The sequence below is a fragment of the Micrasema longulum genome, unplaced genomic scaffold, assembly GCF_059751315.1.
Source record: "Micrasema longulum isolate JH-2025_06_02 unplaced genomic scaffold, ASM5975131v1 h1tg000276l, whole genome shotgun sequence".
NCBI lineage: Eukaryota > Metazoa > Arthropoda > Insecta > Trichoptera > Brachycentridae > Micrasema > Micrasema longulum.
In genome coordinates, this window is record NW_028277480.1 from 167262 (window position 1) to 187829 (window position 20568).

The window sequence follows — 20568 nt, forward strand, 5'->3', positions numbered from 1 at the left end:
ATATTTAAATTCAAGTTACCAATTAAAAATACTTGGTACCCTTCCAATTATTTATTTGACCAATTAGCGCTTTCACCCTCTGTGTACTAAGTATTTTTAATCGGTAATTTATATTTATATATAAATTATATCATTAATTCTATAATATTTTTCGAAAATTATGTTTGTATTTTTTTTTGTTTTGCTGTCTGTTAGACTAAGGGGGTATTTCACCATCTCCTTGTGAATCTTGATTGACAAAATGTAAGTTACAATGAGGAACTTCAGCTCTACAAGAAATTGGATACAAAAATTTTTTCTTGCGCGCGGTAAAATTTAGAGCATTTAATTGTACTGCAAAGTTTCTTGAAAATGTACAAAAAAAATTTATTTATTTTGATAAAAATGTCACTGGTTCATATGAACCAACCGTTTGCTTACCGTTAACTAACCAATCGGCAGAACTGTCAGAAAAGAACCTCTGACGTCACATGCGGAGTTATTTCAGAAATATAAAACTTTAAAAATCATAGCGCTGATAATACGATGTATATAAAAAAAAACTAGCTTAGTTTAATAGTCTACTAACAAATAAAAAAAAACATTGAACTTCCTCATTAGCAACTGCAACCAACCTATTTCACCATTGAAATAATGCTAAATCAATCTTCAACTTGTTAATCAAGACATTCTGGCAACACATGTCTGGCAACACATGGGCGGAAAGTCCTGTCAAAAATTGCACATTCAAAATTTCAAAAAATTCACATTTTAAAATCCGCATTCCCAAGCACACCTAACAACTCCGTCATTCCTCAGTTATTAGTTCTACATTATGTCTGAATACATTCAATTTAATCAGTTTTCGAATTTAGAAAGAATTAGAAAATTAAAATCGATTATTTAGGTTACTTTTTATGGCGTTTAGGTTAATGTAGTATTTCTTTTGTAGCTTATTTTAGTTTAAATAGTTATTTTTCTGTTTTACTATTTTCTCTAGCTTTTTCAATTTCTTAATATCAAAAAATAAAATAAGAATACTTTTTCTTAAGTGTAGTTTATTTTAGTTAAATATGTCAGTACTCTTAAGAAAATTGAAAATTTTACCAGGAATGAATGTTATAAGTTGATTTCTGACTTGTTAACTGTCAAAACATGAATACAACTCGGCTAGGTTACGAAATCGTGTGGGGATAACATTTTCTTATACAATCTCTAATCAAGTTTGATTATCTTTTGTTGATAGGATACCAACCTAATTTAACATAAAATCTTGGATTCTCGCATAACGGTTTTTTACGGCTGTAAAAATTTTCAGCACAGCTGGCATTTTAAAATGTGATTTGAACAGGAAATACCTCTAGTTAACTATAGCGGCGAGATTTACAACTTACTTACTTACTTTTTTGCAATAATCAGAGATTGTGATATCAATTTTTAAACTTAAATGCGATATAGCAGCACATATGAGCTAGTCAGGTTTTTACAAGATGGTGAAATACCCTCTTAGTTCACCACATATTCGCAGTAGAAAGTTAAAATCCTTAAACCATTATGTATATATTGTATTTTATAAATGTATATAAATATATTAAAAATAAGTTATGAATATATATTTTATATTATGAATCACTATTTTATAATAAATAAATTATGCAAAAATTTGTTACTTTTTTAATTCAATAACGTTACATGTCAACTATGGTACAAATAATATGATTTCTAAGCTAACTCTGTTGGTTTGACATCAGTGGACGTAGCAGGTTCTTGAGTTGATCGTTGAAGAAGATTTTTACTAAACCATGGAGGGCGAGGCTTTGACATTTCCACAATGCGTTTTCCGTTCCAAAACTCTTCAGGCTGTAAATCATAATATATAAGTTATTAAGGTTACACTAGATAACATCTTCGATAAAACGGATATACATACATTATTACGATCTAAATTTGTTGCAACAGAGAGGGAGAGGGAATATGGTAGTCTAGGCGTTAACAGGGCTTATGACCTGTTATTGGCTGGTTTAAGGAAGAAATACTAGGTTTTTTTTAAACATTTTTAAAGTAATTAAGGTCTATGAAATACTGTCCAGTAAACAATTTTTTATTGGTAATTATTAGTAGCATAAAAAATATTTTTGATTTTGAATTCCCGCAAAAACGGTCATTCCATTGGCCACGCCCCTAATACGTCACCATTAATGTTTATTTGTTCCTGGCGATTGAACTTCGTTTAGAACAATACCATGAATCTTGACATCACAACAACCGAGGCCAGACACGTCGCATTTTTATGCAACATATTTTTATTAAATTTCTTTTTTACATTTATGTATGAAAACATTTCTCCACAATATCCATATTGATTTTGAAAATACAATTACTTATTCTAAATCCATTTCATATATTTTTATTGGTATTCGTAGTATGTGATATTTCCCTATTATCTGTAAATAAATTATAATAAAAGATAACTCAATACTCTAAACAAAAAGTACCTTATCTAACTTTTCTCCTTCGTAAAGAACAACAACTTCTTCTTCGATTGGATTGAGGCCTAATTTATCTGAAATAGCTTTTTGCATTTCTTTTGTTTCCAAACTGATTTTATTATAACAATGTGCTGAAACAAAATAACAATAATAAAAATACATAATTTTTATCTTAAATAGAAGTGTGTTTTTAACAAGATGTAATAAGCAACGTTTTAATGTTTGTAATGAATGAGAGGTAGACGGAATGATCGAAAACCCTTTGATACTTCTGTAAAAAAGACTACTTTCATTTATAATTCAACAGTTTTTAACGAACAAAATGAAAATAACTCTGCTTTTAACAACTTTTTTGTTTTGAGATTAAGCTACATACAACCAGTTACTTAAATACGTTCTTAGTGTAAATTGGTAATAATTCAACAAGTTTGATTTTATTTTATTCACTAATTTACGGTCAGTAATATTTAACTTGAATAATGTAAGAAAACATGAATCAATAATGAAACAAGCACATAATAATGCAAAGACAAAATTTAAACAATCTTTGAAAATATGTAATAGGCTATTCTAATTTTGATAAGGTTCTTTTTATATTTATATGTGAAATCAACTATGCAAAACTCCAGACTTTCACAGAAACTATAGACGGAGTCCACATTCATGACGTGGGCGGAAAGAGGTGCTAGCAGGGTTAAAAACTTCCTGCTCATCCTACGAGTCCTTATCGTTAGTGCTGTTCATGCTATTTTTAAGTGCGAGATTGATATATCCATTTCTAGTATAATACAAGTTTTGTTTTCCTTTAAATATCGAAAGTATATAGTCAATGTATTATACGCTAGTAAGTATTATAAATCAATAGTATTAAGCTGCTGGAAAAAAATAATTATTTTGTCACACAAAACAAGGGGCAAAGGCAGCGGGAACAAATAACTGAAAAAAAAGGTGCAGTACTAACATTGTGGCTATGCTTTTTCAAAAATTAATAAATAACTAGATTCTAAAAAAGATTTTGTCTTTTGTCGTCATGAATGTATCCATGCAAGTGTATTGTGTATTTTATTAAATCCAACAGATTTTCAATAATCAAACATAAAGTCAGAAGTGAAAATCAACTGTTTGATAAAAAAAGTAAAGATATTAATAGTAATAATTAAAAAGTCAAACTGGTTAAAAAGAAAACAATAATTATTATTGAGATGTCAAGATAAAAAAAACAATATCGAGAAAAACTTGCATGATTCGATTACACATAATTTTCGAAAGCTAAAATTATTCACAAATGGAATAATTATCACATTGTTAATATCCTATGCATATAAACTATATTATTGAATATCGACGCTCCAATTTTTATAGGAAACCAACCCATCATATAGACCGTGTCAATAGACATTCATCAATCCAATCCGTATGCAAATCAACAAAATTAAATGAGTAAAAACGAAAAAACCAATTACGATTTATGCTATTTAGACAGACGACTTTTCAACATTTAAAAGCTTTAAAAGACTTACCGCATAATATTCCGACTTCATGGTGATTACCACAAGTATTGCAAACCCTTAGGTTTTTCTTTGGAACTAAGAGTTTCCAATTATAATCTGGATGCCCAAACTTTCTCTTCCATTTTTTTTCGACCGTTCTTCGGAATTTGGGTACAGCGTAAAGATATCCATCACCAATAATGTCGCTCAATGCAAATGGTTTACATTCCTTTTGTATCTGATTATGTGAATTAGAAATAAAGGCTACTTCTGTAAAATATAAAATACACAACTCTAGTAAAAATTATTAAATCGTCGATCAAATGCATTTGTGAAGATTTTTAGGTTATGGATAACCGACAATTTATGAGAATAAAGTACCTGGTGGTGGAAACGGACGTCCAAATAATGTGAAAAAAACTGCTCTCTCTACGTTTTGAAAAGCCACCGAGAGTCTGTTTATTAAAGAAACTGCCATCGTTAAATTAATTTTACAAACAATACCTTGTTGAAAATGATAAGCATCTGACTGAATTTGACAAGTGAAAATTATTGAGTAGTGTGGCAAGTGGTACGAAACAAAAAAGTTGTCTGTGGGCATTTAAATGTTTGCATAATACAATAATTAACCATTAACTTATTAAACTAATTCGATATATCAAAACTAGTAATTAAGCATCATTATTCCCTTTTTCAAAAATATTGACATAATTTTTATTGTTTTTCTTTTCATATATTTTTTTTTTACAAATTGAAAATTATTGTAATTTACGGATATTTTTATAATTTATTTAAAACCACCTACGTCATGGTGATTTTCAGTTTGTCTGTATCAAGTGACTCAAGTTTTAACTCAACATAAAACAAACGACCGCGAATTTTAAGTTTTTTTTTGTCTTAAAATATTGTGAGTACACACAAAAGTTTTTAAAAAAAATATCGTTTCTTGTTATCATAATAACATGACGTGTTCTTCATGAAGTCGGTTTCATCACTTTCCTTAAATTATTTGTTTTAATGATGATTTATTTGTTATTTTCCACAATCAAACGACTGCAATACGAGCATTCAAAATCACCACAAAGAAAGCATAAAAACATACTAAAGGCTTCATTAAAAAATGCGTTTTTGTTTTATATTTTAAAATTTGATTCTAAATAAAATATCGAAATGTTTTCGTACTCGCAAACATATTGTGTTCCAAAGTAACTGAAATAAAGATTGTATATATTTTTGAAATATTTATTACTTACGATAATACTGCAAAATAATGCCACTACATACGTATGTGTAGATATTATTCGTAGTATTGGAAACTATTATATTTTTGGTACGTGGAGCAAAAAACAAAACATGAAGTTTCCCTCTTTTAAAATGATATTTTGATACGCTAAAAAAAAACGTTACACCTGACTATATAAAATTTGATTTAAAAAACATTTTTTAAATAAATTTATGAAAAAGAGACGATAAAATGAATTTTACCAACTGTTTATCGTTATATTCACTGAACAGTAACCTTTTTAATAAGAAATAATTATTACGTATATGAAAAATACTTTCGTAAATATTTTTTTTTGTTATATAATAATGAAGGTAATATAGTTATTTTTTGCTTTGGCATTGCGCATTTTTGTATAAGTACGTCTTTTCATATTTTTAAATTTGCACGGATATTTAAAAATACATAAATTTACGAAAATGCCATAAAAAATAGTAAAATATTTTTCTACAAAAAAATACCAAAACCTTTTAGCCCCGATTAATTTTAAAATAATATTTTTCAACTAGCAATGTTTGATATCTGACGTATATATTTTTTTTACATGGTCGTTGAACATGGCGCTCCGCGATCAGCTGTGAGTGGGGATGTGAATGTGGACCGCGCGATGATAGTTTGTGATCAGTTCATAACAGTTTTGACTATGGCGTGTTTAGGGTCTAGTAGGCTTTGTGCCCGTGTTCAAGAGAAAATTTTGTGTCAGTTTACTCAAGCAATACCACTTAGGAGAAAAGCTGTCACACTTGTGAAAATCAAACCTCCCGGATTTCAATTGTCGAGGAGCCTGGTTCAAAGCTGTCAGGTTAGATTTCCACTTTTACAATTTTCCCGGTTTTTAGTGTTTTGAAAACGTTCGATGTGTCATTTTTTAGTTTTTCCGATGAATTTTAAATGAAGTTTCTCACATAAATTCGGTTCATTATGTCAATCTTCCTCACACGAGCTCGTCTCACATCGATTACATAAACGATTTAAACCGTGGACACTGAACAATATTTCCTTGTACGAATTCGTTAGCCTAATTTTGGGTTGACTACTGTCATAGTCCAGCGGTGTGAGATGACGATTTTGGTGTCATAGAAAGTTGACCAGGTTGTGTGTATCTAAAAATTAAAATAATATTCGTTTATGACGTTACATCGCCTCTCTCGAACGAAAGTGAAATCTATCGAAAAAGTAATGCAATGGTTCTCTGTAATCGGCCAGGCATTTTAACTGGACTACCGAGCTGCGAGCGCTTCTGTTAGCGAAACTTAGGAATAAAATATCTAACTTTTACTTGTAGACGTTTCTCATTTATTCATTTCATATTATACTATCTTCACCGACTATTGCCTCGGTAGGAATCTGCACATGCCTCTTTCAAGGCAACCGTTTCTTAAATAAACTGATAACATTGCAGGCTGATATAACTAATAAACATAATAATATATTGTCATTTAATCCGATTTACTTTTATAAAAAAATATTCGGTATTGCTTATTGACATTTAATTCGTAAATTCGAATATTCGAAAAATAATGAATTTCTTTTTTTCAATTCGGAAGTTTCCAATTAATTTCCCCGAAAACACCTTTAAAAAGCAGACCCTTTCCTCGTTGCAACTGACGTGCGGCGAAATTCAAATACCTAATAGTATATCAAATTAATTTGTAAGTTAAAATTTTAAAATTTACAAAGTCAAGGAATGAAATATAGGCTTTTTTATACGAATACGTTTTTTGTTTCTTGATATCTCTAAGATGTGTAAAATTGTACTAAAAAAAGTTTAAATTTAGTTCTATGCTAATAAAATAAAATAAAATGCAAAGTACTTGTTATGTTTTAATTTATAAAATATCCCAGACCGGATAAATAGCACAAAGCCAATTAATTATCTACGTGTATAAGTACTTAAAAGAAAATAAAGAACAAACGTATCAATAGTACCCATATCTGAAAACGATGTTTGAGAATTTTAATGCCGTTTTGTGGTGATTTATTAAAAACTTATCCCATTTATTTTTTTACGAAATTGGTCTGTAACTAAATACGGAATCTGTCAACTTATAAAAAGAGCCACAAAACCGGTGATACCGACAGACATATTAAAAAATGCCCTGTGTTCACTCTCAATAACCAATAACACAATATTATTTCCACCTACATAATTGTACCTGAAACTATTAACATTTTATTATAAAGTTTACATGGTTCTTCGACAGCGCAGCGTTCTCAGAATTAATGGCATTTAAATATTGCGTGTAAAACTATTTTTTTAGGAAAGTTTTCTACGTAATCAATAAAAAATTAACATATTTCATCAGGTCATTAAAATAGATCTGAAACTATCATCTTTCGTCGCGGTATGAATTAAGCTGTAGTGATTAATTCAAAACAATGATTGAATAAGCGCTCATGAGTTTTAATACCCGGCAAAAAGTAAAAAACAAAATATTATGTGTCTTGATTTCTATTTTTTTATTTCGAATAGTCCTTTATTAAAAAAAAATAGTGCCTATACGAAACACCTTTTTTTTTACAAATCTTAAAATACTTTTGACATTAAAGTATGCTACTTACAAACTTAAATATAACATATTTATATACATGTAGTATGAATAAAAATATTAAAGCATTATATAAAAAAATTGTTCATTGAATTAAATGTGTAGTGATAGACTTGCTTGAATGATTGGTAATTTCGTAGTCAATTTATCAACATTACATAATTTTTAATTTACTCACATTCAGTTAAACAATTTTGTCAGATATTTATTATACAGTATTTAGGTCGGTTATATATTTTACAGTTCTATATGAATCATAATATAATTAATCACCTCTTTATAATAATTATTCCAGCCTTTTTGATTAGAAAAATGTGTAAGAAGATATTCGACGTGGAGCGGTTTTGATGAATATATTATAAGTTTTTCGGTCATTTTCTCGCAGATGCCTCCGTTGATTGCTCCAACTGATATAATGATAGAGATGTGTAGTGATAATGGTGTAGTGGTTAAGACACTTGACTCACACACGGAAGGTGAGAGCGCTAAAATTAAATGTATTTTTTCTCAAGCCTGGGTGCACTGTGTAACTCACCACTGTAATTGGGCCTCAAGACCTGTTGTGGTAACATAAATAGCAAAATCGTTAAGGTTGGTTATAATCTTATTTTCGTATCCGAGTAGTTTTGTCAAATGAATTTGGATGCTAAGTTAAAAAGCACATGATCAAATGTGTTTTATTTTGTCATCGATTTGATTATTGACATTACTTCATTAGTAGAAAGAAAGGTATGACCAAATGTTGGGAGGGGCACTGCGTAAGATTATTTCCCCTGATTTCTCTTCTGGTATTGATGAACGTATATTACACATCACCGACTGACCAATCTGAATTAGCCAATAAAAATGATTTTATAATACGCATTTACGAAAACCGCATATTTTGATTAAGGTTGGCGTTTTGGGAACAAAACAGATCGAACTCGTCGTGGATTTAGTCTACAGCTGTATTCTATCATTATGTTTTGAAATATAATATTCTGTATTTAAATTTATTTGTAGTGTTTCCCGCCTAATGAAAGTATTTACTTTGTATTTTTTTTGCACCACAACAGGCCAAGATGCTCAATTAAAGTGATGAATTACAGCACAGAATTACCCTGGCCTGAGAAAAGTGATTAAAAAAGATGGATTGAAATTATAATATTATAAGTTTAATAATTTACACGGTTAATTATCTGTCATTGGCTGGTTTAATTGATCACTTCACACTCTGTGTAATTCTGTCAGTATGTAATCTAACATACTTACATATTTCTTCAATTCTTCCTAATATGTTATAAAATATACAGTATGCGTGTGTAGTTAACAATTTAAGTTTTATAATAGATGTACCTAGTTTCTTAAATGACATTAGGTTGAAAGTTGTCAAAACTAAAAGGACATATTTTAATTATCATTATTTATTTATTTTATAGAAACATACAGTCAACAATGGTTAAACTATGTATTAAAGATATGGTTGAAAGACAGACCAGTGATGTTTCTAAAGAATAATCATAAATTTAAAATTATGCTACATTCTTAAATGTGTGCGTGCGTATAATATATATTTATATATATGAGGGTGTGTTTGTGTCGATTATAATTTAAAGTTGTGAAGTTTTATAGTGCGTATTAAAAAAATGTAGTTAAATAAAATGATGCGTGATTTTTTTCTCTATTACAATCTACTTTTATATATTTAGTTAATCTTGAAACTGTAACTTTCCAAAAAGAGACTAGCTCTTGTGCTTGGAGAGATAGTATTGTATTGCTATTAATTATTGCTTATTAATCAAGAATAATTATTAATTCAATGATGAAGTTTGTATTTACATTCTGTGTGTACTTTTTTAAGAATCAGTAAAAGAATATATGAAATACATACGCATTTTAAAATGAAAAATACTTAAGCAAAATTGGCCGATCTGAATATTTAAATTTTGCTAAAAACGTATTGTAGAAATGAATTATTTTTATTTACTTTATTTTTAAACATAAATTAACAATTGTTGAAGGAATAATTTATCCTAGTTTTAATACGGCGAAGTTTTTGTCATTTAAAGTGCTTGTATTTCTTATTAAAAACTAAAATTGAAGGTTTTCTCCTTTGCAATTCATTACTTTAAAAGAGTTAAAAGAAATTTGACTTAAATACTTCATCTTTATAAATGAGTACTAATGTACCGCAGTTAAGGCTAAATTTCAAAAGGCGTAATTTGCTGATCGAAAAGTAATTATTATGTTCATTTTTAACCATATTTTTTATCAAAAATACATTAGGATACTAATTTTTAATTATTATATTTAATTATTATTATAAACGGCGTTTGAAATTGGCAATATCGTATGTATTTCTTACTTTTCATTAGACTACAGCCTTAACGCTTATTATGTGTGCGTTTTTTTAATACATTGGACTTACTGTGTGCAGTTCATGCGTTTTTGCACTTTGAATTAAAATGTAACAGAAAGTTTAATACGCCCAAGTGCGTGATTTATTTTAAACCACTTCTTATCTTGCGATTAGATTCAATAATTTTATAATACGGTTTAATGATTCGTAAAACATATTAAATTTTCATAATAAAATATTGTGAACTCATGCAATCATACGAATGTGTAGTTATCAATCATCAATGATCTTACAGATAATTCGTCAGGATCGTAGAACAACGACGAATGTGCGAAAAATGCGACTTTGACTTTCTTTTATATTTGATATTGAAAAAGTTATGTAAAGGCTTTTTTTAAGGTTTGGAAAACCTTTACATAATTAATATACATCCAATTGTGTATAGGGTACTGCATTGGTATACTAATCGTAACGTAACTCGATTTTTTTTCACACAATTACAAGATTAGCAGTCTTACGCTTCAGGCGTCAGTCCAGAAACTATAGAATATTGCAATGCAGTAAAAACAGCCAAACACGTATTTAACGTTGACCTCTCCGGAAATTAAACTCTGGACCTTAGGCATCGTAGGCAAACGCATTAACCGGTACATCAGGATGTGGATTATTTTTCACTCGATTTCCTTTTTCGGGATGTTTACCTGAAAGTAGTTATCGAGCTACAAACTTCATCGGTTCGCATCGAGACGGTATAAAGTAAAATCGATATTTATGTACGAAAATATGTAAATTTGTATGAAAATTTAAAGTATCTTCGTCGGTGACCTGTAATTAAACATGTTTAAAAATTGAGTACTTATTATATTTTTCAAACAGAAAATTTAATTTCCCTTTTTTTAGGGGTTAACCCGCTAAGCCTCTATCTAGAGCAGTGGTTCTAAACCTTTTTGAAGTCAGGGAACACTTTTGATCATAAGGAAAATTAGCGATATACCAAAACTAAAGATTAAAAAAACATACGAATATAACCTGTATTGAAAATAAAACTTGTTATTTTATTACAGACAAGTTAAAAAGTACATTAAAACATAAATACTCCAATGAAGCTTTTTGCGGCGAAAATGATTTAATGTGACACCTGAGCTTGTCGGCTTTTACAAATTTAAGCAATTATTAACTCGAAAATTTGATATAGCTACTTTCATTTCTTCATCCGAATTGCTAAGTTTTTCGCGTTTCTTCGTTTCAATATGGGTTAATGTCGAGAAACCTAGCTCACACAAATATGAGGTTGAAAAGTGTAATAATTAAAAAAAATTAAAGATGCACTTATGTTAAAAACAGGATGCACAACACTATCGAAATAAACACACAAAGGATTATTTAATCACAGGGTCTGTCTATTAGTTACGTATAAAAACGCAATAACGCAAGGGGAATACCCTGCGTGGAAGTGCTAGTAACTAGTAACCGAGCAACGGTTCTTGATACTTGAGTACTTGACCACTGTTGTGAGGTGAGCGCACAGAACTTCACTTTGCAAGGGTGCTGCCATCTAGCCATAATACCTGCAACTCAAATCGCACAGTAAATAAATGTTGGTTTTCATGATTTCACGGAGCACTTGCAACAAGCTCGCGGAGCACCGGTTAAGAACCACTGATCTAGAGGCTTATCAGCAGGTGGGAAAGAGGGGATATGGAAGGCGGTTATGAAACACACACCACAACACCCAGACCAATTGAGAAAGAACCTTTCTTGATCTTTTTTCTTGCAACTGGCGGGAATCGAACCCGCGACGCCAGTTTCACAGTTAGGCGTTTAACCATCTGCACCACGGCGTCTGACAAAGATTTTAGATAAAATTGAAAATACATGTTAGCTTCCCATTGTGTGTGTCCTAAATGTATTTTACACTCACAAAAAATAAGATAACTAGTGTAAAGAATATAAGAAAATACTAAAAGCAATGACCAACATTTTACCAGTAAATAAATTGTTTTTATACCGATTATTAGTAGAGTTATCGAGTCCAAAACGTTCATAACTCAAAAAAAGTAAAAAATGCGAAATTTGTAATTCCTTAATTTAATAATTACTATGGGGAAAAATAATCACCAGTTTATATACCTAAAATCTTCAATTCTCTAGTGAAATATGACTGAAAAAGGATTATCTCAAAATTGATTTAAAAAAACGTCACTACGTGACACTGAATTAATCAAAACTGTGTTTTTTTTCCGCCCGAGCACGAGAAGAAATGGTTTTATCAAATCATTATTTTAATTTGATATTAATTTGCTATTCGGGTTTCTATGCACAATTTATATTCTATATATTTTTTAAAATATTTGTTTTCTCAATATTGTTCTTGTATAATTATGTATTCCTTTTAATTTACTCATTTTTTCCCTATGTTAATTGTTGTGACCCCTTGTTCAATGGTCAATGCGTTTGCCCACCATGCAAAAGGTCTCGGTTTCAATTCGGAATAGTTGACACGAAATATTGACTCAAAAGGTGTTTTTACTCTACAGTATTTCACAGTCCCCGGACTGGCACCTTAAGCATTAGAATGATTATGTAACAAAAATGATCGAGATACGTCGTAATTGACCTAACAATGCAGTGCCATATGCACCATTAGCTGTGGATTGGGGAATGATGATGATGATGGTGAATTGTTGTGGCTTAATATGGGCATAGCCTAATTTAGCCAGAGTAAATTCGCTGGTATGTAAACTGTTAATCAATTTGAAATTAATACTGCTACTACTTCTACCATCACGCTATTTACCCATAGGGGTAGGCAGAAAGGATAGACAGCCACACATTAATAAATAATTATGGCACGTAATGCGCATGGAATATTGAATTTTCTTTCAGCAGTAGATTTCATTAGCTACTGCACTTTGGAAGGGGGGATATTAATATTGCAATAACACAATTAATCACTCGATTCGCGTGAGCTATATTTCATTTTATATTCGTGCTTAAATCGTTATCTTGTTTAATTTAAATGAACCATACTTATTCTCCCATACTATAATGCCAGTCTAAGAGTTTTTCTAGTTCGACTCTGCTCTGTCGAAAAATTAAAATGCCCGTGGCAAGACGGGTTTCGAAAACAAGTGTTACATTATACCAAATGAATTGGAGATTTTATAGAAATCTTGATTTCAAATCAAATATCACATTTCATCTAGTCAAATAGTCTAATTTTCACCCCGCGTAAGAAAACATTTTTTGTATCCAATTTCCCATAGGGCTGAAGTTCCTCATTAACAATTACTTTGTGGTATCGTTGTTTAGTTGGTCTTGTTGGACTTCTGTGCCATTTTCAAAACTGCTAAAGAAAATTATTAATCTACAATTTACGAGACAATTTATTTATTCATGGTTAAAAACGGTCAATTGTTTTTCTCCAATATTATTTCAATTCCAAGATTAAAAAAATAATGTTTTAAAATATGTACAAATTCTTGTTTTTCCTAATTCACGTACCTCGAGTTTTGAAAAAGGCCCTTTAACCAGAAGCTCAACATCAAGAACACCGTTTTTTGTTTTTACCTGTTTATCATTGTTAATTTGTGCAGCGAAGTTTACAAATAATAATGAAGAGTTTAAACTTTTTTCTCTGATATTTTTAATTTTCCTGTCTAGTTCAGTGCCACATTTATGCGTTTATTTTTACAAGATAAATTTGAAAAAAAAACATATTTATGTATATGTAGACTAGATTACTATGTATGTACATAATTTTATAAGTGAATTTTTGTTTTTGTATCTACAATCATACTAATTCATATTTAAATTTATTTCAACAGAGAGGGAAAACATTTTTGTGAAGGAAATATGGAAGTCTAGGCATTTACAGGACTTATGAACTGTCATTGGCTGGTTTGAGTGGCCACTTTACACACTGTGTAACATTCACCATTCTGCCCAAGTTTGAACATCCACATTTTCTCAACTCTTCCATCTGTTGACTTTTGTGAAGTAAAAGAGCTGAAACCTTTATCACGTGGGTGAGATTCATTCGGCTGAACCAAATCACCTACTAGGCAACGCTTGAAAACAATTTTTCGATTTTTATACTTCCTCTTTTACCAGGTAGTTAATTCAACAAAATAGGTCGTAGGCAGTAGGCAGTAGGCAGTAGGTCCCAAATGAGTTTCTTTAATAACTCCTGGGAGTATGAAATGTACTTTTTTATTATATATTTTTTTATAAATAATAATAATAACAATAGTCAAATATAATGGTAAGCTGCGCATAATCGCTTCTATACACGGTTCGCCCCTGGTAGGTAGAGAGAATAAAAGATTTCGGGGATATGAAATATCAATTTTGGGAAGGATCAGAAGATTTATTGATAAGGACTCTTGCAAAACTATTTACAAAGCAATTATTGAACCACACGTTAACTACTATAGTAGCATTTTATTTTTTATCAAACAAAGAAAACATAGATAAACTAACTGTTTTACAAAATAAAGCCTTTAGAATCATTTTGAAAAAAAACAGATACACGAGGGTAAAGTCGATGGTAAATGAAATGAAATTATTAACATATAAACAAAGAATATTTTACAATACAATGATATTTGTTCATAAAATTATAAACTCTAATAAAAAAACAGAATTTTCGAAAAAAATTGATCGGAACCAGCATGAACACGATCACAATACTAGAGAAAAGAACAAAATTAGACTTCCATTTAGGAAAAAGGCAAAGTCACAAAATTCTATTTTATTTAAAGCAATTAAAAAGTATTACGAAATGGAAAAAAATATTTATGAAGAAAAAAACATATCAAAATTTAAAATGATGGTCAAGACATATGTGATAAACAACTTATAAATTAAATATATTTGCAATGTTATTATTAGAACACACATAACAATATGTATGATATGTGTGCCCTACTATAAATAAGATGTAAATAAACATTTTTTTAATTTTTTTTTATAACTGAACTGGGAATGATCGTTCGCCGTAGTAATTTTGAAATTTGGGAATTACAAGTTTTGCTTTTATAATTAATTGATTTAAGTCTAATAAAGTGATTAGGATTATCGCTGCGCGCAATATTGTGCACCTGTCGAATTATAAATCGCATTTCTCGAATGCGGTTAAGTGTGTGGCCATTACTGTAACATGCGGCACTCGCGTAGGAACAGTGCGGCCGACGCCGGATAGTTTCCTCCATTATGTATATATGGTCGACTTTCTATCCATTGCGCACTTGTTTATATGGATTCACTGACATCGCTTTCTTTTACTTTTGCCGTCACACGAATACCCGAACTATTGTCGTCAATGTACCGCACATATTAATTAAGGCGCTTGGAAATAATTACGTCGAGTGTATATTGGATATGATTATTCTAAATTGTATCTCGTTCTTAACCTGGTTTCGTCATCATCATTCCTCTGTCCGCAACGAATGGTACCCAGGGTACTGCATGGCTACTACGGTCGCCGCACATCAGCGATCATTTGTAATAAACACGAAGGTAAGATGATCCGTCAAACGCCTCGGATACCAGTCTAGAGACTGAAATTCTGCAGTTATAAGCCATTTATATTTTAACAAATATTTTACGTCAATCCTTCTGGGAATCGAAGCAGGAACCTCAGGCATCGCCGGAAAACAGTCTAAGGGTCATTCGCTCAAATAATACAATAATTGTGTTTTCTTAAAAATAGGTTACATGAAAAAAGTAAGATATACAACAACAAAAACGAACCATTATGCCGTTTCCCCGTAAGGGTAGGCAGAGAGGATAGATAGTTTTTTTATATTTTTATTTTTGTTAATCTTTGCTTTTAATTTTTGTATAAAATTGTAAGATTTAATATGTCCATGTATTTATAATTTTCTCAAACTGAACGGTTTGGGTAGGTAGGAAGAAATTGCTTTAAGGCAAAATCCCCCCCCTTATATGTATATATATTGTATATGTATATAAAGTGTAAAAATAAAATAAATAAATAAATGCCACATCACTCTATCTTTGGATACGATCTCGCTTCCTCTACATTCATACATCTTCTCATGCACGCGCGCCGATTATTCCAACTTTTGGCATGTCCATTTTCAAGTATTTGTTGGATTTGGTCATGTCATGTCTTTCTCGATCTTCCTCTATTTCTGCATCCGTCAACATTCCCATCGTAAACATTTTTGGTCGTTCTTTCGCTGTCCATTCGCTCTACATGTTCAAACCAGCGCAGAGCTCCTTTCTTGATTTTGACGATAATGCCTATCTTAGCCTTACATAATGTACGGATCTCGACATTTGAGCATCTTACTATACATAGTTTTACCACACATTCGCCTGAGAGATCGCATTTTATTCGTCAGCAAATCGCTTCCCTTGCGTACACCGTAGACTTTTGTTACGAAGAGTTGCAGTTCCTCTTTGTTGTTAGCAAGAAGCACGGCATCATCAGCATACAAAAGACAATTAAGATTTAAATCACCCATTTTCGCTCCCATTCTTAAGCCTTTCAGTTCTTTAATACAGCTATCGATATATGCGTTGAACAGCCACGGTGACATCACACATCCCTGTTTGACTCCTTTATGGATGTCAAATCATGATATAACAACTCATTTTGCCTATTTTTACGAAAACCCATAAATTATTTAGCTTTTAACCTACTTTAACTTCGTATAGTGCAATTCAATTCAATTTATTTATTTAAAATAAAATAAAATAAACTAAAATTCAACACGTACACACTATAAAAATAACTAAATAAATAAAGAGACTCTTGTCAAAATGGTAGAAGAATGCTGCTCCGGAAAACTCCTTCGTATACATGGAACAGATCAGCATCCAGAGCGATGTTGTGCAGCAAAGCGGTAGCCCTTCCAACAGGCATAACCATCGGCAGGTTGTGTAGTCAAAATTGTGTACTAATCTCCACCGGACCTATACACTCTATCATCGGCTGATTCAGAAGAACTTGCGACGTAGTTCATTTTGATTATTTTTCATACATTTTCGAAAAACTTCGCCATACAATTAAATGCTCTAATTTTTACCGCGTTTAAGAAGACATTTTTTTGTATCCAATTTCCCGTGGTACTAAACTTCCTCATTGACAAGGAGACTTTTGTTAAATAACAAATAAGACATATCATAATAAAAACGGTGATGGTGTTTTTTTGGTTACTATGCCGTGTGTTGTCCGTTCTTCTTGCTGACTTTTCGGACACCATTGTAATTATTATTTATCCTCTTAATTACGAGTATATAATTTTTATCAGGATGTTCTCGAGTTGTTAGAAATATAAAATGTTGTAAATGATCTCACAAACTTTAAGTCTAAAGTGAACGATTTTACTTTTTACCGTATTTTAATAATGTAATCAGAGTATTTTGATACTCTTTTTCTCTCTCATTTAATTATATTTTTCCTGTTAACTAACGTCAAAGCAGTTTTTTGTATTCGTTTATACGAGCATAAAAAGAACATCGCTAGTTTTACTGTACGCCATTTTTGACGTCTTTGTTACTTCGTACATTGAGCGATTATTTGTGTCGTGTTTGTAAACAATCGAAAGAAATGAATTGCAACACAGATTTAAAAAAAAATTCATAAGGAAATGTATAAGTCTAGACCTTTACAGGGCTTATGGCCTGTCATAGGCTAGTTTAGATGACCATTTTACAATTATTCACCATTCTTTCAAGTATAAGCATACACATTTTCTCAACTCTTCACGAAACCCAACAGATTGCTTCAGAAAATCCAGGCTTGTCTATCTTCTCTAGCTTGTCATCTGGACATACTCAAAATATTGTTAATTAAGGCTATCTCAAATACGTTTTTAAAATTTTAATTAAAAGCAAATGTCTCTTAATGAAGTCTTAAAGGTAAGTACTTACTTTGAAGACTTTTTATTTGTATGTACGTTTCGAAACCGGTAGACATACAAAAGTCGGTAGTGGTTTTATACAAATATTTAAGAACGTTTACCACCACAAGGTTAATGCTTTAAATATAACTAATTTTAACATATTAAAATATGTTTCTATTTCGGCCGAAACTAGAACAGAAGCCGAAATTCACTTTTGGTTTTGGATGAAAATTGTGTTCCAGTCTGTCACTAATTGTTGTTGCCCTAAATATTTTTTTGTGCAAACTTGCCTTTTATTTTCATTTTCCGTATTATATTATTTAAATTTTACATTTTTTTTTGTATTATATTTTATTTTTCGCTTCATTAAAAAAAACATCATTTCGATTTTTATAACTTGTATGCTGTGGACAGGATTACTTGCCCACTAATATTTTGTTTTGTATGTGTATATGTCAGTGTTGCTGGTAATATGTTATTATCTAAAAAAATACATGCAAATAAAAAGACGCAGTTTTTATCAGGTCGTGGTTAATTTAATGACAAATAATTTGTTTTTAATATTGTTGATTCCCTTTCGCGTAGCTGCGGATATCCTAATCAATCTTTTGAACGCATCCTGTGGTCTTGTCCCTTTCCCCCTCTCTATGATTACCGAATGGAGCTTCTCGCTACTATCCATGGCCCTGTTATAGGTCCTGTCGGATATACAGATGTGGTGACTTCCAAAAAGAATTTCAAGGCTTTTCGGCGAATTGATAATGTCCAATCAATTTAATCCCAGTCAGTGAAGAATTCACTTCCCTCTTTTCTCAATCCAATGAAGTGCATATTATGAACATCTCGATTACCTTCTTTCAGCACAGAGACGCTAAGGTTGCCAGATTGCAGAGAGCTGCTTTGGTCAGTTTTGGTTTTATTTGGTTTTATTACAGAGGCAGATTTTCTTTTTCGGCAACAAGCAATTTTTCCGTGTATGTGGGCACCGCCTAGGCGACCTACCTGTATGTCTTCAGATGCGGTGTATGGAATGTGGTGGGCAAACTGTAAATTAAAAGAAATTAATCTTTTTTTTCTGCAGTATTGAGTAAATAATTTATTCAGACAGGATCTAATGATTAAATAATCAAACTGATCATCTCGCCTTTATGTAACGCAATCAAGATAAAATTTTAAGGAAAATAATAATTTCTAATAACTATTTTACACATAAGTAAATTATGTTTCCAATAGTAAATCAATAACTTAATTGGTTTCATCACAATTTACCAAGACAAAATCAATTAAATGCAACTTAAGTCTGATTTGAAAAGTTCGTTTTTATTTTCAAGTTCTGAAGGCTAGCGGCACGTTTTTTTTGGGTCAGCAATGCCGCCGATGGGCTTAAATTTGAATACATACACGATTAGAATATTCATTTTACAGTATAGATATATAATATTATTTGGTGTCTAGATAATTAAATTATTCATAAAATATCAAAAGTTGAAAACTAAAATAATGTGGTTATGTGGATTGCCTCTAATCAGGAGTAACGAAACTCCAGGACCCGTATTAAAATGGAAAGTGAATAAAGTTATCTACAGTTAATGTCTATATATCAAAATAAATTTTTCTGTACGAAAACACAGCGTTCGATTACAGGTTTCCGATGAAGAAAATTAAAAATTATTTTCGCACAGAAAATTCTATTTACAATTGAACATAACTTAGTTAACCTATCATTGTAATCGGGGTACCGGGATGTTTAAATAAGGAATTTCACGGGACGGGAAATTGTATGTAAAAAAAATCCTTTCTGCAATCGCTAAAAATTCGAGCATTAAATTGTACAGCGAAGTTTTTCGAAAATGTATGAAATCATGAATAAAAATTATATATTTTGGAACGTTACAGGTTCTAGTGCACAGTAACCAATCAATTATAGCGTTGTTATGTGTTATGAGAGATTTCCGGTTTCCGTGTGGCCATTTTTTTCAACGTTTAGCGTATTTTGACGGTTACGGGGTTCTACTTTTAAATGGCAGCACAACTCACCGTCGGCAACTCGTGACGTCACGGGCGGAGTAATTTGAAAATTATCAAACTTTTAAAAATCATAACAATGATAATACGATACATAAAAAATAAAAAAAATGTCTTAGTTTAAAGTGTATTGACAAAAACAAATATTTTTTTTAGAAAACCACTGAACTTCCTCTTTAAAAGATACTGCAAAAAAATCTTATGTTATATGCAAGTTCACTCCAGAAACATAAAAACCAGTTTTGTTATTCGTCACCGAATATTTAATCAGAGGATTCCATCGCACCGCTTTCTAGTTGGTACAACTTTTCGGCGCATTAAAAAGAGAGATACACCGAATAAAATGCTGAAGATGGATTTTTGTCTGTTTTTCGAATGATTTGTTAAATTTGTTTAATGTGAGCAATTAAAAAAAAATATAATCTACAACTTTGTTCTTCAATTTGAATTATTTAATCAGGAAATTATTTAAAATTAAAATATTTTATAGATTGTAATAGAAAAGTATATATTATATTATGATCATGATGATCGCTTTA

The 20568-nt window shown here is 30.8% G+C and overlaps 2 protein-coding genes across 2 annotated transcripts in view; one reads left to right on the forward strand and one right to left on the reverse strand.

The window, feature by feature from the left end:
* Positions 1-1639: 1639 nt before the first annotated feature.
* mRpL32 (mitochondrial ribosomal protein L32) lies at positions 1640-4522 on the reverse strand. The gene is made up of 4 exons (XM_088224277.1): positions 4340-4522; positions 3989-4228; positions 2475-2599; positions 1640-1839 (listed from the first exon to the last, which is right to left on the reverse strand). The coding sequence occupies exons 1-4, from the start codon at positions 4434-4436 to the stop codon at positions 1702-1704; spliced, it is 600 nt and encodes a 199-aa protein (XP_088080403.1). The 5' UTR covers positions 4437-4522; the 3' UTR covers positions 1640-1701.
* Positions 4523-5795: 1273 nt separating this feature from the next.
* Positions 5796-20568, forward strand: part of qless (decaprenyl diphosphate synthase subunit 1 qless) — a 242245-nt gene continuing 227472 nt past the window's right edge. The window contains exon 1 of the mRNA XM_088224274.1: positions 5796-6042. Within this exon, the coding sequence (XP_088080400.1) occupies positions 5848-6042 (195 nt within the window). The 5' untranslated portion in view covers positions 5796-5847. The remainder of the gene's footprint in view (positions 6043-20568) is intronic.